Source organism: Pristis pectinata, chromosome 7 (genome assembly GCF_009764475.1).
Source record: "Pristis pectinata isolate sPriPec2 chromosome 7, sPriPec2.1.pri, whole genome shotgun sequence".
Lineage (NCBI taxonomy): Eukaryota > Metazoa > Chordata > Chondrichthyes > Rhinopristiformes > Pristidae > Pristis > Pristis pectinata.
The window spans coordinates 40672370-40698703 of NC_067411.1; the positions used below are offsets into that span (position 1 = coordinate 40672370).

The following is a 26334-nucleotide window of genomic DNA, read 5'->3' on the forward strand; positions in this document are numbered from 1 at the left end:
ATCAGCTTCCGGGGTTATGGCGGTGGTTGGAGGTGCATGTGGTTTGTGAAATATATACATTTAAAAAACGAATATTATGAGCTCTGAACGGGGAAATGTCACAAGGAAGCGAGCGCAGAAACATCAAAATGTTATTGTGTTTAAAAATGACAAGTATGACAAAAGTAAAAAGTTAAAGGTAAATAATCACTCCCTAGTTTCATTGCTGAATGAACGTCTGGTCTTGTAAAGTTGATCTCTTCCAGCTTAATGTTTGTTATTTGTAACTAGTTCAGCAATCTGAATTCCGAGAGTTTTGCCGAAGTAAATGAGGGAAAATGTTTTAAAGGGCTCTCAGTAACCAGCGGATACGGATGAATCTGAGGAGTAAATGCCCGACTTGAAAAGATGGTGGCATCGGGTTTAGTTGTTTTAAAATGGGATGTGGATGGAGAAAATTTGCAGTGATATGAGGAAAGAACAGAGAAGTGGAATTCATTAAAAGCCTCGTTTAAAGACATAATGGGCCTAACTGTATCCTGTACCTGTACCCAGTTGACCCCCCCCCCCTCCCTCCCTCCCTCCTCACATGGATCCACCTATCACCTTCCGCTTTTGCTTCGCCCCTTACTACCTCCCCCGCCTTTCTATACTGGCTATCTCCCCTCTTTTTCCCGTCCTGATAAAAGGTGTCGACCTGAAACGTCAACTGTCCATTTCCCTCCAAAGATGTTGCCTGACCCGTTGAGTTTCTCCAGCGCCTTTGTGTGTTGCACCAGATTTCCAGCATCTGCTGTCTGTTGTCTCCCAATTGTATCCTGTGCTGTAGGATGCTGCAATTAGCTGAGTACCTGAAATGGATTAAAAATAAACTATTACACGTGGATTGTAGTGTAGACATCTGAGTTCATTCATTTTGCTACTTGCAAAATAATAAAAATCTAGAAACTGTGAACTGCACAAAGACCTGGAGATCCACGTGCATGGCTAATGTACATTATTAGTGTGGACAGACATAGTTGGTGGTCTTTATATCTAGAGGACGGGTACAGAAACTTTGTTAAAGCTATACAAAGTCCTGGGTAGACCATACCTGGAGTACTGCAAGTAGTATTGGGATTTCAGTGTTAAATTAGGATAAATCTGTTCGTAAAATTGCCACTACATTTCACTTTCAATATTTTGTACCTCTTGCCATAAAATCCATTAATTGAAACTGAAAGGGGTTGGAAAAATGGTATATAAATGCTGCCTGATGAGACGAGTCCTGATGAAGGGTCTCGGCTCAAGACATCGACTTTCCATTTCTTTCCATAAATGCTGACTGACCTGCTGAGTTCCTCCAGCATTTTGTTTGTGTTGCTCCAGATTTCCAGCATCTGTGTCTCCACATAAATACTGCCTTTAGGTTTCTAACAGCAAAATGGCTGGAAGTGAATTGGCAGCACCTGACTGTAAATCATTTTACCAAAAATGGACATTTAGTTATGCTCTTTTACAACTTTGGGCACCTCAAACCCTTTATGGCCAATGAAATAGCTATAGATTAATCACTGAGGTAGTAAAGATCACATCCAATTTGTACACAGAAAGTTCTCACAGACAACTTTGGGATAAGCGATTTGGTAATCTGTTGTTAATAATTTTGGTTGAGGGCTCTCCAATGCCTTCACTTTGTTAAAGTGCGGCTTCCTGATCTGGACTGAGCTGAACTAGTGTTTTATAAAGACGAAACCTGACTTCTTTGCCTTTGTACTCTATCTAGCCCAGGCTCCCGTAAACCTTTTTAACTTGCCCATAGCTCTTTGTAAACCCTAGGGTAGGTAATTTTCTCAATTTACCCTGCCATTTTCAACAAGCTATGCACCTGTTCCTGTAGCCCCTTCACATTTGCATCCTGTAGTTTATATTGGTTCCTATTCTTCCTACTCTTCCTACTGGAGTGTAACTCTTGGCGTTTCTCAGTATTAAGTTTCACCTGCCCCTATCCGCCCACTCCACCAACATATCTCTATCTTTGAAGTCTATTTCTTTTCTCCTAACAGTTCACCATATCTCCAGTCGTAAAGCAAAAAGAAGTGCAGAAGCTCAAAATCTGAAATTAAAAAAATTGGCTGGAGGTGCTCAGCAGAATCTGTGGGGAGAGAGAGAGAAAGAGAATTAACATTTCAGGTCACTGACCGTTCACTAGAACTTCAAGGATGGTTCTAGAGTAGAGATGTTATAACTATAAGGGAATGATTAAATCTGGGTTTCTTTTCCTTACAATAGAGAAGAAAAGGATTACCTGACAAGTGTTTTTTTTTAAATTATAAAGGGATTCAATAGGATACACACAGGGAAGAAATTAATTTCTGATGAAAGATCATCTTTTTCCCACTCCACAGATGCTGAGTACCTCCAACATATTCAGTTTTTATTTCACTGCATCTCCTAGTTTTGTATCACATACAAATTTGGAAAGTGTGCCCTGTTTACCCAACTTCAAATCATTATTATATATAAAGAAAAGCAGTGGTTCTAGTACCAACCTCTGGACAACTCCATTGTACACTTTCCTCCAGTTCTAAAAACAACATTTCACTACTACTCCATTTCCTGTTACTTCGCCAATTTTCTATCTGTACTTTTACAGCTTTTTTGTTTTATGGGCTTCAATCTGATGACAAGCCTATAATGTGGCTTTTTATCAAATTTTTAACATTGCCAATTAAATCATAATCATTTAAAACTTTAATTATGCTTCTGTAGTGGAGTTATGAGAGTTCCAGCACTGTTGTAATAGCTCCGTGTAAACCATCCCAAGAAGTCCTGGGAACGGAACACTCGATGGTCACTTATGCACATTCCTTCTACTCTAAAATCTTTTGAATGTGTCTTTTCAAGGCTGAAACAGATGCTTCTGGCTGCTGCAGCAGTATGTGCCAATTTACGATGGGCATTCAATGGTGCTCAGTGGGTGGGTATATAGCCTGAGGAATTCCTTTGTATTGAGGTAATTGGAATAACTTTGTGAGAAACAGCATTACAAGAAGAATTGAAAATTTATAACCAGAAAATACATAAATGCTCACCAAAGGTAAAGTTCCATTCTTGCATCTGTAAATCTGTGATCGTAGATCAGAATCTGCAGTGAAAGACAGGAGGTCATTCTACACAGACTTTACATTGTTAAATATGCATGTTGCTGCTGTTCACACTCTTGGTAAAGAAGTTTCCCTTGAATATCTTACTGGATATATTGGTGGTCATCTTGTACTTATGCCATTTGTTTTGGCTCTCACTCAATTGGAAATATATTCCCTTCTGATATGATATTGAACAGTTCATAGTTTTAAGTACTTTTTGTCACTTAACCCCGTCCTTCCCAGTCTTTAGGGGAAAAAAAGAGATTCAGCTTATTTAACTCATAGTTAAAACCTTGTTATTACTGAAGCCAGTCTTATAATTGTTGTAGTAACTTTAACACATAATATTTTTTCCTTCCCAGAGGTTAAATGCTATCACGCATGCAGGTGTATGCAAACGATGCAAGGAAGTGTTGGAATGGAAAATAAAATATAGCAAGTATAAGCCACTTAGTCAGCCTCGGAAATGGTAAGTTAAAGGATAGCCTTTCTAATAAAACTTTAAAAATGTATATCAATAACAACCATTTCCAATTGTGCAGTGCCTTTTAATATACTAAAAGATAGGCCTCAAGGAAATGCATAGGAATGATTGTTACACAACCTTTTATGCCGAGCCGTGTACGGGATATTAGGGCAGGTGGTCAAAAGCTTGGTCAAAGAGGTAGGTTTATAAAGAGTGACTTAGAGGCACACTCAGTGTTTCAAGAACGGCTTCTTCCCCTCCACACCAGATTTCTGAACGGTCCATAATCCCATGAACACTACCTCGTTATTCCTCTTTTGCACAATTTATTTATTTTTGTAACTTGTAGTAATTTTTATGTCTTTGTCTTGCACTGTACTACTGCCACAAAAGAACAAATTTCACAACATATGTCAGAGATAATAAACCTGATTCTGAGATAGGGTGAGCAAATAGATATTTCTGTGGCCACATCATAATATGTTGCCTCCTATGTGCCAAGGTCATAGATGTCACTGAGCAGCTACAGAATATCCTGAGGAGTGGGGAGGAAGAGGTGAATGTGAACAACTAGAGGAATGGTATTTATCTGTACCAATGACATAGATGGAAAGGAGGATATGGTCCTTACAGGCTGATTGCAGTGAGTGTAGAAGGAGATTGAAAAGTAGGACCTCAAGGGCAATAATTTCTGCCAGTGGACACAGATATTGGATGATACTAATATGGCTGTGTTGCTGAAGAGATAATATAGAAGGAAGGACTTAAGATTCTTGGGGCATTGGGACTGCTTCTGGGGGAGGTGAGACCTGTATGAGCTAGACCTGTTGCATCTCAGCAGGGCTGGGTTCAATATTCTTGCAGAGAGATTTGGTAGTGTCATTGGGGAGGGGCTGGGAACCTGACAGCAGTTTCAGAAGGAAGAGAGCAAATCTGATATGGAAACTAGAGGCTTTGTAAATAAGACTAGAAAGCAGAAGATGCAAAGACTGGAAGTGAAAAGAAAACTTGGAAAGTGTATGTAAAAATAAAGTTGACTAGTAAAATCAATGTAAACCCTAAAATGATCTATAAATGTGAAAAAAGAATAAGAACAGACAGAGTATATCCTGTTAGAACTGAAATAGTATCCTGTATGTGGAGGCAGTAGATGTGTATAAATACTTTGCATTTGTCCTTGCAGAAGAGGGAAATTATATAGACATTGATACTGAAGAACAAAGTGAGCCATTGTAGGGGATTAAAAAAAGAAGGAAGACATGTTAAGAAATACACCAGCTTTAAAATTGGAAATATCAAAGGATACTGAAAATCTGTGCTGACCAACTGGCTGGTGTGTTCAAGGACATCTTCAACCTCTCACTGCTGCAGTCAGAGGTCCCCACCTGCTTCAAAAGGGCATCAATCATACTGGTGCCCAAGAAGAACAGAGTTAGCTGCCTCAGTGATTTTCACCCGGTAGCACACACATCTAGTGTGATGAGGTGCTTTGAGAGGTTAGTCATGGCTAGAATTAACTCCTTGAGCAAGGACCTGGACCCGCTGCAGTTTGCCAACCACCAGAACAAGTCTACGGCGGACGTAATCTCACTGGCTCTCCACTCTGCTTTGGAGCAGCTAGATAACATACTTCAGGCTGCTGTTTATCAATTACAGCTCAGCATTCAACACCATCATCCCCTCAATACTAATCAACAAGCTTCAAAACCTGGGCCTCTGTACCTCCCTCTGCAACTGGATCCTTGACTTCCTTATCAGGAGACCACAATCAGTGTGTATCGGTAGCAACAGCTCCTCCTCACTGACAATCAACACAGGTGCATCTCAAGGATGCGTGCTTAGCCCACTGCTCTACCCTCTCTACATTCATGACTCTGTGACTAGGCACAGCTCAAATGCTATCTATAAATTCGCTGATGCCACCACTGTTGGCATAATCTCGTATGGCAATGAGGAGACGTACAGGAGTGAGATAGATCGCTTGGTTGAGTGGTGTCGCAAGAACAACCTCGCACTCAACGTCAGCAAGACCAAGGAATTGATTGTGGACTTCAGGAAGGGGCAGTCGGGAGAACACACACCAGTTTTCATTGATGCATCAGCAGTGGAAAGGGTGAGCAAGCTTCAAGTTCCAGAGGATCTATCTTGGGTCGAACACATTGATGCAATCACGAAGAAGGCATGCTAGTGGCACTACTTCATTAGGAGTTTGTGGAGATTTGGTATGTCACCAAAGACTCTTGCAGATTTCTACAGATGTACAGTGGAGAGCATTCTGACTGGTTGTATCACTGCCTGGTATGGAGGCTCCAATGTGCAGAATTGAAAGAGGCTGCAGAGGGTTGTAGACTCAGCCAGCTCCATCACGGGCACAAACCCCTCCACCCCCGCCGTCGAGCACATCTTCAAGAGATGATGCCTCAAGATGGCAGCATCCATCCTTAAGGTCCCTCACCACCCAGGACATTCCCTCTTCACATCAGGGAGGAGATACAGGAGCCTGAAGACCCACACTCAACGTTTCAGGAACAACCTCTTCCCCTCCTCCATCAGATGTCTGAACAGTCCGTGAACCCATGAACACTACCTCATTATTCCTCTTTTGCACTAGTTATTTATTTTTGTAACTGCTAGTAATTTCTTTTATATCTTGCACTGTGCTGCTGCTGCAAAATAACAAATTTCACGACATATGTCAGTGATACTAAACTTGATTCTGATTCTATCCAAGAAATCCCAAGCTAGTGCCAAGTTGGATTAAAAGTTGCCTCACTGGGAGAAAGCAAAAGGTCAGTGGATGCTTTTAATGAGTGGAGGGCTCTGTGCAGTGGAGATTCACAGGTCTCAGTACTAGACCCCTAGCTTTTTATTGTAAATGATATAAGGCCACAATTATGGAAATTTGCCACTGATACCAAAATCGACAGTGGTTGATGGTGAGAAAGTTGTAGGCTGTGTGAAGAGATCCGTTGTCTGAATAGGTAGGCACAAAAGTAACATATTGAATTCCATCCAAAAATGTGTGAGTTAATGCATTCAAGGAGGGCAAGCAAAGAAATGGAATACATGGTGAATGGTAGCATGCTAAGGAATGTAGAGGAGCAGAGAGATCCTAGAGTGCACATTCACTGATCCCTGACAGTAGCAGGACAGATGGATAAGGTGGTTAAGAAGGCATGTGGAATATGTTCCTGTATTGGCCAAGGCATGGTATACAAGAGCAAGGAGGTCATGCTAGACTTGTATTAAAGAGGCCACAGCTGGAATGCTGTATGGAATTCTGTTCACCACTTTACATGAAGGATGTGATAGTCCTAGAGTGGGTGCAGAGAAGATTTACAAAGAGGTTGCCAGGGCTGGAGAATTATAGTTCCGAAAGTGGTGTTTGCTTTGGAACCGAGTAGACAGAGGGAAGCTTACATCGTGGGTGAAAAGGAAGGGCTTAGAACATAGAACAGTACAACACATGCCCTTTGGCCCATGATGTGCCAAACTAATTAAACTAGTAATTAAGTGCCTAACTAAACTAATCCCTTCTGCATACACAAGATCTATGTCCTTCCATTCTCTACATATTCATGCACATTAAGACCCTCTTAAACGCCTCTGTTGTATTTGCCTCCACCACCCCTGGCAGTGCATTCCAGGCACCCACCACTTTCTGTGCTTTTAAAAATAAAACTTGGCCCGCACATATCCCCTGAACTTACCCCCCTCTCACTCCAAATGCACATATTTCCCTTGGTGGAGAGGTCAGTAATGTAGGGGTGAAGATTTAAGTTAATTGGTAGAAGGATTAGAAACAAAAAAAACCTCAACAAGTGGTGGGTGTCTGAAACTCACTGACGGTAGTAGAGGCAGAAACACTCACCATATTTGAAAATTACCTGGATGACCACTTGGAGAACCGTAACCTATAAGGTTATGGGCTAAGAGCTGAATAGTTGCCCAGCATGGACACTATGGGTATACGCTGTCTCCCATGCTGTAAATTCCCATGACTCTCTTCTATATACATGATGACTTTCATGACATTAGCATGTGGAATGGGGCAGGAAGTTCAAAATAGTACCATTGCTGGAATTTTATAAATAGAATATTTGCCATGATTAATTTTTGTCATTTTATTTATCCTGAATCTGACTGGGTGTTTAATGTTTGAATATGCATTTGATCTCTTTGCATAACTTTTTATGCTTGCTTGATATAGTTTTCTGCACATTGTTGTTTTACTTGAGCTGCTTGTTCCTGCCGTAGGGGAGGATGCAAACTTGGACCACTCCCAAAAATGTTATCCATTGCCCCACTCAGGGTGCATTGATGTAGGTGTTTGAAGACTCAATCTAATTGATCCTACGTAGGACTTTGGAATGGTCAGTAAAGTAGTTGAGAAAATGATTTGCACGTAGAACAGTGCAGCACAGGAACAGGCCCTTCAACCCACCATGTTCTGCCAAATTAATTAAGCTAATAACACCTAAACTCTGCAGTACTCACTTATGAGCAGGAGGGTGAAGGAATTTGCCTGGATGAGTACAGCTCCAAAAATGCTCAGGAAGCTCAATGCTGGCCAAGCAATCTGCTTGGTTGGCACCCCATCCATTACCCTAAATTTTTGGGGAGACAAGATGCTGCAGATACTGGAATTTGAAGCAACAAGCAATCTGCTGGAGGCTCTCAGTGGGTCGAGCACCATCTATGGGTAGAAAGGAATTTAGGGAGTCATGGTAAGAATGTAGTCGGAGAGCATTAAAAACCACAGGAGGAGCAGTGAGAGAGGGTCTCGCAGAACTCTCAACGAAGAGAGGAGGAAAAGTTCAGCGAGTCTTGATAAGAACGTGGTTGAAGAGCCGGAAAGCAGTAAATACCATGAATCCTGATGCAGGGTTTCGACCTGAAACGTCAGCAATTCCTTTCCCCCTACAGGTGCTGTTTGACCCACTGTGTTTCTCCAGCAAATTGTTTGTTTACCCAAAATGTGTGCTTCCTCCACCACTGGCTCCCTGAGGCTGCAATGTGTACCACCTACAAAATGTACACCAGCTCCAACTCCAACAGCTCCCCACATAGGTGAGGGCTGTAAATAAATAGGAATATCACCACCTCAAGTTCCCCACCATCTTGCACATCATCCTGCCTGAGAAATCATTGGATCAAGATTCTGAAACTTCATACCTGACAACACCTTCCCCAAATGGACCACCATAGGCAGCTCACTACCACGTTCTCTAGCAATGGGCAATGTGCTGGCCTTTTTGTGTGAAGCTTACATCACGTTATTGAATATAATGTGAACTTTGCCGAGCACACTTTGAATTCGGTAACCAAGTACAGGGGTTGAGGAGTGAGAGACAGTCCAACTGGGTTTTCATGGGTGGAGATAGCAAAGCAGTGAGTCAGTATTTCACAATTAGTTATAGTTTTCTATGGTTATTTGGGTACATTTGAAATACCATCAATGCGTTTAAAGGGAAGCTGGATACATACAAGTGAGAAAGGAATATGGAGAGAGAGGATGGCACAGCAGCTCTGGGCTACAATCCTGACCATGGATGCTGCCCGTGTGACTTTTCACTGGGTGCTCCAGCTCCCTCCCACTTCCTAAAGAGGTGCTATTGGGCTATTTGCCAACTGTAAATGATCTCTAGTGTAGGTGGGTGGCAAAAGAATCAAAGAACTTGATGGGCATGTGTGAGAGAGTGCTGGGAAATGAGGAGAACAGGAATGGGACTGATGGGATTGTTCTGCTAGGAGCCAGCATGGGCCTGATGGGCTGAATGTCCTGTTTCATGATAAGTAAGAACAGAAAATATAGAGTGAAAAAGGATAGCTACGTTGATAATGTGAGATGAAGAAGAATGGGAGACAGCTAAAGTGGAGCATAAGCATTGGCATGATCCCAGGAATGAAGGGCTTACTCTATGAGGAACGTTTGATGTCTCTGGGCCTGTACTCAATGGAGTTCAGAAGGAGGAGGGGGGATCTCATTGAAGCCTACCGGATACTGAAAGGCCTGGATAGAGGGGATGTGGAGAGGGTGTTTCCATTAGTGGGAGAGTCTTGGATCCAAGGGCATAGCCTCAGAATAAAGAGACATCCCTTTAAAATTGAGGAGGAATTTCTTCAGCCAGTGGGTGATGAATTCATTGCCACAGAGGGCTGTGAAGACCAAGTCACTGGGTGTACTTAAGGCAGAGATTGAAAGGTTCTTGATTGGTAAGGCGGTTAAGGATTATGGAGAGAAGGCAGGAGAAATGGGGTTTTTAAAAAAAAAATCAGCCATGATTGAATGGTAGAGCAGATTTGATGGGCCAAATGGCCTAATTCTGCTCCTACTTCTTATGGCTTTGAGAGGTGGAAAAAGTAGTGTGGTTTTGCATGAAGGACTCAGTCGACCATCCAGGATTTCATAATGCCTAGATAGTGTGATGCATTCTGATCAGGTTTATAAATCCATTCTTCCACAATCAAAGGAAATTAATTAAACTTGGGATACCACAAAGCATTGTCCTCTTACTGCTCCTCCCCTAGTGGAGAACTGCTAGCAAACACTAGAATGGAGTGTCCTTGGGAATTGAACTTCAGTTAGCTAGCTGTGAAGCTTGCATTTTTGCTTTGCATCCAAACTCCATCATGAGCAGGCTTTTAATGTAATTCAAATTCTTCTTGTGCTTAAGCAAGGTTGCCAGTAGCTTGGCAGTTTTGGTTTAGCAAATGCTTAATTGTATAGTGTAGAGCGCCTTTCTTATCTCATGACAAACTAAATTCCATCCTTTTTTTTAAAAAAGTAAACTTGTAAAGCTCATTGCGTTCCCAGCTGGGGAGGGAGGATGGAGGGTAAAGAAGAAAAGATGGCTTGAACAATAAAATCCAAGTTCACAATCAACGTGTGAGGTATGAAGTAGCTGCAGTGCTTGTCAAATGAGGTGGGGGAAGGGGAGGAAGAGTTCTGCTAGAGGCTTCTCATAGAACATAGAACAGTACAGCACAGGAACAGGCCTTCAGCCCACAATGTCTGTGCTGACCATGATGTCAAATTAAACCTATCTGCCTGTGCATGGTCCATATCCCTCCATTCCCTGTGTGTTCCTCTGCCTATCTGACTGCCTCTCAAAATCCACTATCGTATCTGCTTCCACCACCGCCCTGGCGGCACGTTCCAAGCACCTACCACTGTCTGTGTGAACAAAAAAAAACCTTGCACGCATCCTTTAAACTTTCCTCTTTCCACTTTAAAGCTATGTCCTCTTGTATTTGACATTTCTACCTTGGGGAAAAGATTCTCACTGTCAACCTTATCTATGTCTCTCATAATTTTATAAACCTCTATCAGGTCTCCCCCTCAGCTTCCAACACCCCAGAGAAAACAATCCAAGTTTGTCCAACCTCTCCTTATAGCTAATATTCTCTAATCCAGACAGCATCCCAGTGAACTACTTCTGCACCCTCTCCAGAGCCTCCACATCCTTCCTGTAATGGGGTGACCAGAACTGCACACAATGTGCAGTGTTGCATTCATTAGCTGAACAGAGTGATTTTGTTGGACACTACAAGATAGTAATCCCAATCTTGCTGGGTTTAGAAGGCCAATAAAGACCAGAAAATGAAGGAAAGATAAGAATGTGAACACTACCTTTTGAAGGAGCTTCTTTTAATCAGCCTGAAACCAAGATCATCATAGTGACAAATCAGTGACCACTAAAAAAAAGTTAAGCAGTGACCTTCTGCAGTTTATAGACCAGTTATAGAGAGGAAAACAATGATGGATTATTTCTGCAGCTCAGCAAACCTTTCAGATTATTTAAATTAGGTAACTCCCTTTTGAAGACATTAAATAGTTGCATTGATGTGGATTCTGGAAGTTTTGGAATTCAGCCAAGTGGCTCGTACCATGGCAGATCAAATGGACTGAGCTGTCTCTCTATAGTGTGACATTTTAAACTTCCCAAACTTTCAAGATCTTAACGATCCTTCTAATATACTATTTACATGCTGAGCCTATGTTCTGTTTGAAATATTTTCTGTGTACCTCTTTCATAACTTTTTGACTTTTCAAAATCCTGTTTAGTGTTAAATGCCATCAGAAGACGGTGAAGGATTCTTACCACATTATGTGTAAACCATGTGCTTTCAAACTGGAACTCTGTGCCAAATGTGGGAAGAAGGAAGAGATTGTGCATCCGTAAGTAGCTCGTGCCAGCTTTAACAGTTGGTTCAAAAGCAGTGGAAATTTGAAGTTAACAACAGACAGGCTGTTTTCATTGATAAACTCCCATGTTCTGACAATAGTGCATTTAGTTCTGTCTTCTTTCAATGCTCTCTTTAGGACAACACAGGCAAGACTGCATTTATTATCCATCTCTAGTTGCTCTCTATATCCACAAAAAGGAAGAGTTGCTAAAGACTTTCCCCTTTGGGGGTAAGACTTGGGAATAAAGGAAACTGCAGAGACTTTGAACAAATATTCCATGTTTGTTTTCATGGTAACAGACTTTAAAACATCCAAATAATGCTAGAACATCCTCATGAAAAGAGGAGATTTAAAGCAATTGCAAACTAATGAGACTAAAGATTGATAATTCCCTCGACTTAATGGCTTGCATTCTAAAAAGATGTGGTTGTACTGATAATAGGTGCAATGGTCATGATCATACAAAATTCCCAATTTCTGGAGAGGTCTCAGCAGATTGGAAAACCACAAATATAACAACTATATTTAAGAATAGAAGGAGAAAGCTTGTCATTGGGGAAATACTAGAATCAGTAGAACCATATTGGTAAAATCATAGTACAGTTAGGTAAAGTCAACATAGTTTTACAACTTGTTATTGACAAATTTATTAAGAGTTCTTTAATTATATAACTAGCAGAGTAGATATAAAGGAACCAGCTGATATTGTACATTTGGATTTCCAACAGATGTCGTGTTGAAGGTTTTTTATTATTATTCATTCAAGGGATGTGAGCTTCTCAGGCTGAGCTGCTGCAGTCCTTGAGGTGTCGATATATCCACAATGCTGTACGGGGTGTAGGGGGGAGTTCCAGGATTTTGACCCAACAACTGTGAAGGACTGGTGATATATTTCTAAATCCAGATGGTGTGTGGCTTGGAGAACAACTTTCCAGTGGTGGTGTTCCTATGCTTTTGTTGCCCTTGTCCTTCTAGCTGTTAGGGGTCATGAAAGTGACTGTCATGGAGGTGACCTCATAAAGGTTATGGAAGGACTAAGGACTCTTGGTGACTTCCTGCAGTGCATCCTGTAGATGGTACAAGCTGCTTCTACTAAGCATCGGTGGGTGAAGTGAGTGAATGATTGTGGATGGGGTGCCTATCAAGCGGGCTGCTATGTCCTGCATAGTGTCAAGCTCCTTGAGTGTTATTGAAGCTGGACTCGTCTGGGTTACAGCAACAGATTGGTTAACGAACAGAGTTGAAATACATTTTTAGGTTGGGGAGCTGTAATGGAGTGTCACAGGGATCTGTGCTCTCTGCTCATGTTTCACTTCATGAACCATAAGGCGTTGCCCATTTAAGACTAAGATAAGGAGGAATTTCTTCTCCTGAGTCATGAAATGAGTGGAATTTTCTACTCCGGAGAGCAGAGGATGCTGCCACGGAATATATTCACAGCTAAGCTAGATTTTTGGACCATGGGGTAATCAAGGATGATGAGAAACATGCAGGAAAGTGGATTTCATCCCATGACAGGATCCACCATGATCTTATTGAATGTCAGAGCAGACTCCTGCTTCATTTTCTTACCTTGTGAGTCAGCCACTCTTTTGCTGCTGAAATCGCATGCAGGTTAGTCTGAGTCCCCTTTCATCAAACACATTAAGAAAATGAGGAAAACACTCAGTCCCTCAAGTTTCTTCCACCATTCAGTGACATCATGACAGACCATCCACCTGCCTCGGCTTCATGTCCTTTGATTTTTTGCTTAACAAGAATATAAATCTCAAATGTAGTTATTAGTTAATCTATCCCTTCAACTCTTCTCAAAAACCTCAAATCAAACCACCCCAACCTCCAGAATATTCTACAGCCTAGTTAATGTGATCTATCTAACCCTTGGATCCATGTCAATATTCTGCTGAATCTGCACTCGTTCCAAGGCTAATATATCCTCAAGGTGCAGGGCCCAGAACTGTTCGTACTACAGGGAACTGGGTGGGATTTAACAAGAGTCAGCTGCAATGGACCAATTTAATTGAATTCATTTTTACAACTTGCTGTGTTCTCATTTATTCCAATTGGGAATTCAACAGAAACCTTTATCTGGAGAATGTGGAACTTGCTTTTATATGTAGTGGTTAAGTTGACCAGCATTTAAGGGCCAAGCATGAGGGAGAAAAGAATAGCAAACACTAAGAGTTGAACAGAATACGGAGGAAAGAAGGTTGTGTCGAGCATGCAAGCTGACAGGCGCCATTTGAACTGAATGGTCTATTTAACATTTCCATGGTTTGCAACTCCAGCATCATGACTGCTGCAGTACCCTAATCCCAAAAGATGGCAGGTACTTTATTGGCCTATAACAAACAGACAAATTGCAGGGGAAGTCCCTTTTTGCAGTCCTGATGCAGAGTTTTGACCTGAAACATTGACAATTCCTTTCCTCCCACAGATGCTGCTTGATCCACTGAGTTCCTCCAGCAGATTGTTGTATTAGACAAGGTACTTGTTAAACTTACCTGCAGACTAACAAGATACTGAATCAATACTATAGCTAAGCAGAATACGTCTGTGTGGATTTGGAACACATTACTTAAAGTTTGGTATTTTAGATGAAATCCATGAATAGTATCTTTTAGTTGAGTCTCCTGCTACAGTCTACAGTGCAGACATAGCAAATTGTAGCTTGCCCACGTAGTTAGCATGTGCCAGAACTGCGAAGAATTTAGGAGAACCTGTGCCTTTTCTCCAGGTGGCTTTCCAGTTGGAGTTTAAAATTTCCTTGACTGTAAAATAGTCAGTTCTTGGCAAGCAATGTTACATTGCCTGGGCTTCCTGTACCCACAGAGCCCTTTATCCTTCCCTGAATGAACTTGCTAATTTTACATTCAATGCCCAGACCTGGTTTAAAAAAATATATATTTAAGGAGCATGGTAGAAGCCCATTTGGCTCCTTAAGCCTGTTCCAGTATTCAATAGTGAAGGGCCTGTTTTTCAGGATCTCAAAGTGTCCCAAGGCCTTGCAGTCTCTTGGGTACCTTTCTTAGTGTAGTTACTGCTGTAATGTATGAAAGTTACAGAGAATATGTGCACAGCAAATTCCCACAGTGATGTGATTACCAGATATTCTGTTCGATTAAAGCCCTTGGGCACCACCTTTAACTCAAAATAAAAACGGAAAATGCTGGAAACGTTCAGCAAGTCAGGCAGCACTTGTGGAAAGAGAAATATAATTAATGTTTCAGGTCAAAGGCCCTTCATCAGTGAGCATGTGCTCCTGCTCCTCTTCAAAATAGTGTCTTGGCATCTGTGATAGGTCCCATTTAAAATAAGGCACCTCCAGTTGTGCAGCACCTTCTCAGTACTGCATCCAGGTATCATTCAAGATTATCCCCATTGTTATGGCCTCTCTGAAGCTGCCAATTTAGAACGCCATTAGCTCTTATCCTGTAAACTGGGATTAACTTTTGTCAGGAATCATTTCACATTGAAATTGCTCACTGCTCTGTGTGGGCTGTACCAGAGGCAAGGCCTTGAAGACAAAACAGCTGCATTTCTATAGCACCCTTCTCAGTTTGGGGGCATCCTCAAAGCATTTTGCAACCAATTGTGAGGTTGGAAACCAATACAGGCCATACCCAATTAACGAACAGATTCTATTTTTACAGGTATCCATTTGGCAATTTTTGTCCGTAAGTCAGAAAATACATAAAATCACTCGATATGGTAACCATAGCTCCACAGTAATGTAATGATTGGCATCAAAAGCACATAAAACTGGTAAGAAAGAGCAATTACTAAAAGTAGTGAGAGACAGGGGAAACTAGTTCTGCCATTCACACATCCATCAAATTTATGAATTTTTAATAACATTATGGGAGCTTGTTTGTATCTGGGGATGTCCATTAATCAGATGTTTGTAGCCCAGGGACTCTCTGTAGTGCACAGAAGTTCCCACAAACAGCAGGGTGACAATGATACTATTTTTTTCAGTGATATTGATTGGGGTATAGGTAATGGCCTTGGGACACAGGAGATCTTCCTTGTTCTTCCAACTAGGCCACAGGGTATTTTGTATCCACTTGAGGGAGCTCAGTTTGATGTCTCACCTGGAGAGGAACTGGAACCCACAGCATTCTGATCCAGAGGAGAGATTGAGACACAGCTGACGCTCCATTTACAACTCTATCTGATCTAATGGCTCTGTGACTTTTGATACCCTTTGCTTAACAAAAATCATTTTGATATGTTCAGTTTACTTCACCGTGCTTTGCAGCTTTTTTTAGGAGGCAATTTTAGGGCATAGTATTCAATGTTTCAAATACTTGTGCAACAAAATCCAGAAATCTTCATATTTCCTTACACTGGGAACTGATGAGGCAACACATTATTGAGCTGAGAAATGCTGTGTGCTAAATCATTCTCTGCCACCAGGTGGCACTCTAATCATCTTTTTGTCCTTCATTGGCTTGGATTTTCCTGTGAACTGCAGGCAGTTTCTGGAGCAAACACTGATGCAGATGTACTTTTTATAAATTAAAAGTAGCATAAGAAGCAGGAAAGATTAAAATAGAACCAAAAATTCAGGAGCAGTCCCTTAAGATGTTGGAAGAGGAACCACAGCCTCCTGCCATGGACAAAAATTATGGTATTCATTCTTAGGCTACAAAAGTCGCATGCCTTTTGTATTACATGGATCCCCATTATCAAGTATTTAATGTCTTTCTGTTCATAGCACATGGATTATAAATCGCTGAGTCACAATGTAATCTTTTTCATATAATACCTATTTTAAGAGGAAAACTGGCAGGAAATTGCCTTTTGTAGGTCCAGTCAATATAAGAGTGAATGAGGGCTTGAAGCTGATAGTTCCCTCTTCCTTTCCCTCAGTGTTTCCACCCCAACCATTCTTTGCAGAAAGTTATTTGGAGAGTAATTTAATCCTATCACCTCACCCCCCCCCCCCCCCCCCCCACCTTCCCGAAAACAAGAAACTAAGAAGTTCAGATCACAGATTTGATGCCTGATGCTCTTCTATACTGCACGGCAGTGTAGAGCTAGATTTCCATCCAATCCCTGAGATTTGGCCTTTTCCATGAAGTGAATATTCCATGTACCACCTCAGCCTTGGTTCCAGTTTTAAGAGTTAAGATTACGGCCCATTGTGATTTCTTTCCTTGCCCATTGCAAAAAAAAATCACCACTCTTTCTGGCTTTGCTTTGTACAAGTATTTGACAGTGCAAAGTCCGAAACATTTTGGTCAGACTCTGTAAGAACTGCTTTGACCCCAGGCTCTGCGCAGTATCAAATAAATGAGTGTTATAATGTCATCGTTTCACTTCCCAAGACTTCACATTTTTGCTTTCTACCATCATTCCATCAGTGACTTTAGCAATAGAAAAACAGAAGTTGTGCAGAAGGACCTAAGGGGAACATACTGATTCAGTAGAAATCCTGCCTTTCCCAGGAAACTAAAATTGATTTAGGCATCATGTACCCATCCATCCACCAGGGAGACCAACTTTTCAAAGTGATAAAGGGGGGACACATACCTTTTTTTTACAGAATAAAGAGGAACTTCCAACTCTTTGTACGTAAGGCTTATTATGACTTCACCTACCATTCAGAAGGTCCTGTCAATGCACAGGGCCTAATCACAATGGATCAGGCCAGCTCCAGACCATAAGTACTAATACGTTTTTGCAAGCAAGTTCTTTTTTTTTCCCTCAGACTCTGCTGTCAACATTGTTTACGTTGCTGGCAGGGCAGGAGCAGCTACCTTTGTTGCACAGTTGGGGTCAGTGGTCCTGATGGTTTCTCCCAACCATGTGTCGGTATGCAGTCACAATCCTACATCAAAGAACTGCAGCCCCTGTGGATGCAATGTCAGAACTCTGCTGAACTGGATGTGCGCAATCCACAGTTGTAATTGTGGCCTGGGTTTGGGAAGGGAATCTCGGAATGTCAGTGCTCAGTGGCATTTCTCTACATAAATGCTTCTGCTTTTCCAGTAGTGACAACATTGGCAGTCACAGGATAATGTGGAGGATTGACCAGTTATGTCACAGTCATAGAGGGTTGCAGCACAGAAACAGGCCCTTTGGCCCACTGAGTCTGTGCTGACCATAAAGCATTTTTACATTAATCCTATCTTAACCCATTTTATTCTCCCCAAATTCCCATCAACTTTCTCCAAATTGTACCAGTCACCTACACACTAGGGGCAATTTACAGTGGCCAATTTACCTAACAACCCACCCATTTTTAGGATGGGGAGGAAACTAGAACACATAGACTGCACCAGAGGTCAGGATCAAACCTGGGTCACTGGAGCTGCAAGGCAGCGGCTCTACGAGCTGCACCACTGTGCCGCCTGTGTCCAGTTCACAAAAGGCAGAACAAAGCCAAATGGTGTAATCATCAGTCAATTGATAGAAGTTGTCATTAACAATGTGATCTCACAATACTTGCTTAACAATATCCTGCTCACTAATGCCCAGTTTAGGTTTCACTAGGGCCACTTGGCCCAGACCTCACTCCAGCCTGCATTCACACTTGGAATAGACAGCTGAATTCCAGAGGTGAAATAAGACTGACATCAAGATTTCAAGTATTTGACGGAGTGCAACGTCAGGGGGATATGGGCAAGCTGAGTGAGTGTATTCCATCTGCCATGTTCTCGCCTCATGTGAAGCTATCCACTTTGGTACTCACAACGGAAAACCAGAGTATTTGTTAAATATTGAGCAATTGGATAATGTTGACTTTCAAAGGGACCTAGGCATTCTTGAGCAGTGTCACTGAAGGCCAACGTGGAGGTGCAGCAAGTGATTAAGAGAGCAAATGGTATATTGGCCTTTATCAGGAGAGGTTTTCATTACAGGAGTAAAGAAGCTTTACTGCGATTGTACAGTGCTGGTGAGACCACACCTGAAGTATTGTCTCCTTACTGAAGAAAAGGTAGAGGGAGGGCAGGAAAGGTTCACCAGATTGGTTCCAGGGATGGTGAGGTTTGCCTGTGTGAGGAGTGATCAGGTAGCCCGGTACTGTTTTCTGTAGAGGTTGGAAGAATGAGAGGGGATGTCATTGAAACATACAAAACTTAAAATGACCCCTTGATGCCACACTTGGTCAGATATTGCCATGATGTCAAGGATTTGATGGCTGAGAGATCTAGGACCGAGGGGCATAGTTTCAGAATAAAGCAAGACTGTTTAAAACAGATGAAGAGAAATTTCTTCACTCAGAATTCTCCCCTGTAGAGAGCTGTGGAGATTTGGTGATTATGTTTATTCACAACACTGATCAATAGATTTCTGGCTGTCGAGGCTTTGGGAGTAGTTCAGGAAAATGGTGTTGAGGTGGATCAGTCATAATCTTGATGAATGGCAGAGCGGACTCAAGGAGCTAGGTGGCCTACTGCTGCTCTTATTTCTTATATTTTTAAGGAGCCCTGGTTAAACTCTCACCGTTAGAAATCACTGTGCAACAAAAAGAAATCACTCAAATAGTGAGAGTCATACTTCGCATGAAGAAAGGTATTGGAAATCATTCATTATAGCCCTAAGACATCCCTGCAGTGGTTCCTCAAGATGGTGTCCTTGGCCCAACCATTTCAGACAATTACTAATGTACAACAAGTAATCATGCCACAGAGAGTCAGGCAATGACCATCTCCAACAAAAGAAAGTCTCCCTATGTGTCCTTGACATTCAAAGCCAATACCTTCATCAAGATTCTGACCATCAACATCACAGGTGTACCATTGAGCAAAAACTAAAGTGGACCTGCCATACAAACATTCTGGCTGCAAGAGGAGGTGATAATTGACTTCCCTTATGATACCCCAAAGGCTTTCCACCATCTACAAGATGCAAGTCAGGAGCATAATGGAATATTGTCTAATTTTCTCTTGAGTGCAACTCTAACAACCCTCAAAAGGTTCAACACCATCTAGGAAAAAGCAACCAGCTTGATCAGACCCCATCCACCACTCTAAGCATTCATTCCCTGTACCACTATATGCTGTGGCTAAAATGTGTATCATTACAAAATGTAGTTACTGGCCTGGCCAACTCTGACCTCTCAAACCCATGATCTCTTTCACCTCGAAGGACAAAGGCTTCAGATGTATGGGTCACCGCAGCATCAGAAAGAGAAACAAGAGTAGGCCTTTCTGCCTGCTCTATTTAATAAAACTGCGGCTGATCTTTTATCTCTGTGCCATTTTCCTGCAATAATCCCATATCCCTTGATTCCCTTTTAATATTTAAACATATATTGAATTCCAAAGGTTCACTCCGACTGCATGAAGAGGTTTCTTCTCATCTATGTCCTGAATGGCCAACCCCTCATTTTGAAACTGTAACCTCTAGTTTTAGACACTTCAGTCAGGGGAAGCAGTATTCCTGCATCTACATTTTCAAGCCCATGAATGGTAACCATCTTGACTGGGAAATATATTGCTGTTACTTCAACATCACTTGATCTAAATCCTGGGGCCTCCTCACCAGCTGGGACTGATGCTCTCCATTCTCAGATACAACACTGGGTTTGAATTAGTTTTCAATCCAAAATCTCAGTGAGCCCTAGGAAAGAGTGTGGTAGAGGAGAAGCAGCAGCAGCAAAACTAGAAGCAGCCTCAGTAGGAGAGCTGCAGAATTCCTGAAAGCAGCTCCCCACCACCATCTTCAGTGTATGAGGACATAAGGCTGCAGTTGGTGGAATCTGGAGCAAAAAATTCGAGCTGCTGGAGGAGCTCAGTGAGCCAGGCAGCATCTATGGAAGGAGATGGACAATCAATGTATAGGGGCGAGACCCTTCACCTGGAAAGTTATTTGAGTCGATCCTCAAGGACGAGGTTATGGAATACCTAGAGGTACATGACAAGATAGGTCCAAGCCAGCATAGCTTCATGAAGGGAAGATCCTCCCTGACCAACCTATTGGAGTTTTTTGAGGAAATCTCAAGTAGGATGGATAACGGAGAGGCTGTGGATGTGGTGTATTTGGATTGTCAAAAGGCCTTCGACAAGGTGCCGCACAAGAGGCTGCTAAATGGGATGAGAGTCCATGGAATTACAGGAAGGATATTAGAATGAGTGGAGCATTGGCTGGTAGGCAGAAAGCAAAGGGTGGGAATTAAGGGATCCTGTTCTGGTTGGCTGCCGGTTACTAGTGGTGTTACGCAAGGGTTGGTGTTGGGGCCACTTCTTTTTACACTCTATATCGATGATTTAGATTATGGAGTAAATGGTTTTGTGGCTAAGTTTGCAGATGACACCAAGATAGGTGGAGGAGTAGGGAGTATTGAAGAAGTAGGAAGGTTGCAGAGAGACTTAGACAGTTTAGGAGAGTGGGCAAAGAAATGGCAGATGAGATTCAATGTTGAGAAATGTGCCATTGTACACTTTGGAAGAAGGAATAGACGGGCAGATTATTATCTCGATGGGGAGAAAATTCAAAGTACAGAAGTGCAAAGGGACTTGGGGATCCTCGTGCAGGATACCCTAAAGGTTAACCACCAGGTTCGGTAAGAAAAGCGAATGCTATGTTGGCATTCATTTCGAGAGGTATAACGTATAAAAGTAAGGATGTGTTGATGAGTCTCTACGGGGCACTGGTGAGACCTCATTTGGAATGCTGTGTGCAGTTTTGGGCCCCTTATCGTAGGAAGGATGTACTGATGTTGGAGAGGGTTCAGAGAAGATTTATGAGGATGATTCCCGGATTGTAGGGGCTTACATATGATGAGCGATTGTTGGCTTTTGGACCGTACTCATTGGAGTGCAGAAGAGTGAGAGGGGACCTCATAGAAACATTTTGAATGTTGAAAGGACTGGACAGAGTAGATGTGGCTAAGCTGTTTCCCTTGGGTGAGTCCAAGACTAGAGGGCACAGAGGGTACCCATTTAGAACAGAAATGAGAAGAAATTTCTTTAGCCAGAGGGTCGTGGATATATGGAATTCATTGCCCCATACAGCTCTGGAGGCCCAATCATTGGGAGTGTTTAAGGAGGAGATTGATAGGTATCTAATTAGTCAAGGTATCAAGGGATATGGGGAAAAGGCCGGAAATTGGGGCTGGATGGGAATAGTTTAGCTCATGGTGAGGTAGCGGAGCAGACTCGATGGGCTGAATGGCCTACTTCTGCTCCTTTGTCTTGTGATCTTGTGACTGAAAGATGGAAAGAAGATAGCCAGTACTAAGAGGTGAGGGGAAGGCGTGGTGCAAGAGCTAGCAAGCAATATGGGAATCCAGGTGAGGAGGGGTGTTAGGCAGGTGGAGGAGGGGAAACTGGAAATAGTGACAGAAGCTGGGAGGTGATAGGTGGAGGCGACAGAGGGCTGCAGATGATGGAATCTGATAAAAAAGGAAGGTGGAGCTTGGAATCAAGTGAGGGAGTTGGGGAGGGCAGAGGGAAGCAGTGGGAGAGGAGAACCAGTGGGAGGCGTGTGTGGATGGTGGGTAGATGGAGTGGGTGGAGGAGGCAGCTCATAACTGTTTTTTGGGATATGAATATTTTAACTGCTCTTGTTTTTTTTATACCAGTAATTCAGCCATGGTTGGAAGCACTAAACATACCTAGTGACAACATTTATACTCTGCTTCTGAAATTCATTCCATTGAGTGAATGAATAAAACAAATGTTGAATGCAAAGTATAGTAAGCTGACACTTTTGTGCAGTCCTCCCGTGTGCAGGGAGATTTCTAGGCATCAGTTTTGATAGGACTGAGAGTCGGCCAAGCCAGGGGGCATAGACCAGCCCGCTGTCAGTTTCTTCAGTTTTGTGGTTGGGGCACATTCTTGAACCCCCCACCTCCCCATGTGATGATTGTACAGGGGTGGCAACCTTTATACACAGGACATTCTGTCAGTGCTGGAGCCAGTTCTGCAAGTACACTTTACAACAGGGGAGCTAGTGAAGGTCACAATGACATAGAAGGAGGCCCACACTGTGTTTTATGAAGGTTCATCATGACTTCTTTGCTCTTAAATTCTCAGCCTCTGTTTACAAAGCCCCAGATCTTACAGCTACTTTTTTAACTGTGCAAATTTCCATGAACTATGCAAATATATTCCAAAATCTATCTTCTCTCTCTCTTGAGCACCTTTTACAATTGTGTCCCCTGTTGAAGTTCCCTTTTCTTGTACCTTAGCCAAGATGCAATACTCTGCAATTCTCAGCATTAAGTTTCACCTGCAATCTATCTGCCCATTCCTCCAGCCTATCTGCTTCTCCTTGAAGTCTGTCATTATCCTCTTCAAGGTTCACCATGTCTCCATGGGAAATTGCCTGTGTGCCCCATTGAAGTCATTAATCTACAGTTAGAAAAGTTGTGATCCTTGTATTGACCCCTGGACTCCACCATACACTTTCCTTAAAAACAACAGATCAAAATGACTCCAGACTGAGATTGGATCATCATTGGTTCGGTCCATCTTACCCAATTACACACAGCTGTAACCTCAGATGGATGTAAAGGTCCATGGCAGTATAGTAGAAAAGAGCAGAGGAGTTTTGTGAGAATATTTGTCTTGTTGAGGATGGACACTATAGTGGTTATTTGGTTGCACTCATTTCAAGTTGCTGCATTATTGATCTACAGATACATGTTCACATCCTAGCGCAGTAGCTGGTTAATTTAAATTGAAGTCTAGAATAGAAAGCTCATGTCAGTTGTTAAGCAGTCAGACTCTTGTAAAAACCCTTACTCACTTGGGAAGAACATCTGCTGTCCTTAACATATCTGGTCTCCATGAAATACCAGCCCCACAGCAATCTGGTTGACTCTAACTGCCTCTGAAATGGCCTACTCAGTCACTTCATGAGCAATTGTGGGTGGTCAATAGGTGCTAGCCTACTTGAACATAGAAGTATATTACAAAAATAGTCACAGAAATCCAATATTCTGATTAATGTTTCTGCATTCTCTTTGTGGACCTTGATGGATGTAAGTTGGCTGTTACAATTGCAACTCACTTTACATTTCTAAAAAACAAATTGCCTCTAAATGACTTTGGGACATAAATTCAATTTATTTTTTCCTTCGACAAGATATCTTTATTAGTCACATATACATTGAAACACAGTGAAATGCATCTTTTGCGTAGTGTTCTGGGGCAGTTTGCTGAGTAAGGACGCTAATCTAACTTTTTCCCCCCCACTTCTCAGGTTGACTTCTTCAGAAACCCAAAATGGAGAAGGCGATGCTGAAACAAATCCTGACACAAGAAGTTGCATGAAAGAAAGTAAAGGTGATGAGGGTGGTGATGCCAATAGTACTGAAGACTCTGATTTTGATGGTGATGATGGCAACAATGTTAAAGATGGAGCCAAGTCCATTGAAGCATCTTTAAGTCATCCATCCACCCAACAAACTGACATGCCATTGCAGAAATCAAAACCATTGAAGAGCAAACAAACAACAGCCCAGGGAGAGCTCGACTTTTCCAGCCTGAATCTTGAGGATTGAGGCAACAACCAGTATGCATGCAAGAGCTTGATCATTGCCGTAGGTGGTTACGTAACTGTCTGACATGCATATCAACTAAACAGTGTTTCCTTTGAGATCCTTTGCATAGGTAGGAACATGCGATGTTGCCAGAATGCTATTGTGAAAGAGAAAGAGTGGAGAAATTAGTGCAAGATTATTGACTATTAATTACACTCGTCCCTTGCACAGTCGGGTCCATTGCCTGAACTGAATGTGCAACAGTGGTTATAGTGAGCAATTGATACTCACACACACTTAGTGCTCACATCCAAAGGCAAATTTCTCTCCCATATTGTAAAAGTCAATTAAACTAATGGCTTGGAGACCTTCGACAGATGTGACCTAACCATACTTAGGATTTACTAATGATTATTGTATGGTTTACAATGTCCAAATTAAATATTATCTTTTGAATTTATGAAAATTTGACTAATTATTATTAACTTAAGCTGTTGCTACAGAGTGGGGCAATTAACTACATTGTTGTAGTGGTCAGACTTTCTCTTTGTTCTGAAGGATTGTTGTATTTTATAAATCGTCTTTAAAATTAATTACAATCTTGCATACCTTCTGCTAAGTCACATAAATAAAACCAGCAAAATGTATTCTCTGGATTTTAAATGTTCTTTGACTTTAGAATATACCTTGTATGTTCATGCAGAAATGTAAATAAATCAATTGCTGGAAATAATTACCAGGTTAGGTAATATCTGTGGAGAGAAAACTGTTGCTAACGGCAATCAGTGACGTTTCAATGGAATTCAAGTCAAGTCAAGTTATACTTTATTGTCATTCACCCATATGCTATAAAAACACGTGGAGGAACGAAATGTCATTTCCCCCAGACTCTCACAACAGAGGACATACAATAAGCACAGACAAAAAAATTTTGCAAGTACAAATAGTGCAAAAAATGGTATATACAGAATACAAAATCAGTGCAGGGTTATTGCAAAACCGAGTTGGACAAAGAAAATACAGAACTCAGTGTGTTGCACTAAATGTATAAACATGTTCAGCAGCAGCCAAAGTTCTTATACACCGTTGTGCAAACCAGGGCTTTTGACATGGCATGTGTCTGAAACTGCCTCCAGGGTATTCAGCAGCCTGACAGCCTGGGGGAAAAAACTGTTGTACAGTCTAGTAGTTCTGGCCTGGATACTCCGGTACCGCTTGCCAGACGACAGTGGGACAAATAGGTCTTGGGAGGGATGAGAAGGGTCATCTATGATTCTGCAGACCTTGTATGTGCATCATGTGTTGTAGATATCCAGAATGGAGGGAAGAGGTACTCCAATGATCTTTCCAGCTATACTCGCAATTCTCTGCAAGATTGAAGAGTCAGACTGTAGATATCCCATGACGCGATGTGACAGAGATTTAAAGCAAGATGCTGTGGAAGCTGGAAATCTGAATTTTGGAAAATCTTCAATAGCATTTGCTACATGGAAGAGTTAACATTTCAACTTGATGGCTGTTCAGCTCTCTGCCTCTCCATATAAATCAGTTTTTGGATGGGGAGCTATAAGTTGTGATGCCCAAGTTGTTAGTTATCTGAAACAATTCATATTTGAGTGTTTGAAATTATCTCCTGTGGCCACTGTTTTCTTCAGTGGTTGCAGCTTGTGACTTGTGCAGTGCACTTCTGAGTCACTCCTTTTGAGTCACTTCTCTGCTCTGGTAGTATTTCTACCTATGCTGAAAGATACACAAGTGCATGCATGTACCCTGAGTAATAATTTTAAGGACAGAATAACCCATAGAATAACAGTTGATGGCTGTTGGAAATCTGTAACTCTTCTTTACCCTACACTGCCTCCCAGCCCAAAAAGCCATTAAGACCAGGGGTAGGACAATTGGAACATATCTGAACTTTGGTATGTGTTGGAACCAAGATGCAAGATGCATTCAGTCTTTGTTTTCTGCTGATTTGCTATCCACGGGTCTGTGTATTCGCAAGGTTGTCCCAGGTCACATTGTCCCATGTAGACATTGAGGAACCAATCATTGTCTGTATAAGTACAGTGATCAGCTTCCAAACCACTTGAGTCAACTGGCTCCCTGTGATACACTGTTCTACTAGAGA

At 42.0% G+C, this 26334-nt stretch overlaps 1 protein-coding gene across 1 annotated transcript; it reads left to right on the plus strand.

Moving 5' to 3' along the window:
• On the plus strand, positions 1-24927 carry c7h9orf85 (chromosome 7 C9orf85 homolog). The gene is made up of 4 exons (XM_052020152.1): positions 1-178; positions 3470-3576; positions 11642-11755; positions 23927-24927. The coding sequence occupies exons 1-4, from the start codon at positions 77-79 to the stop codon at positions 24225-24227; spliced, it is 624 nt and encodes a 207-aa protein (XP_051876112.1). The 5' UTR covers positions 1-76; the 3' UTR covers positions 24228-24927.
• The last annotated feature ends 1407 nt before the right edge of the window (positions 24928-26334 follow it).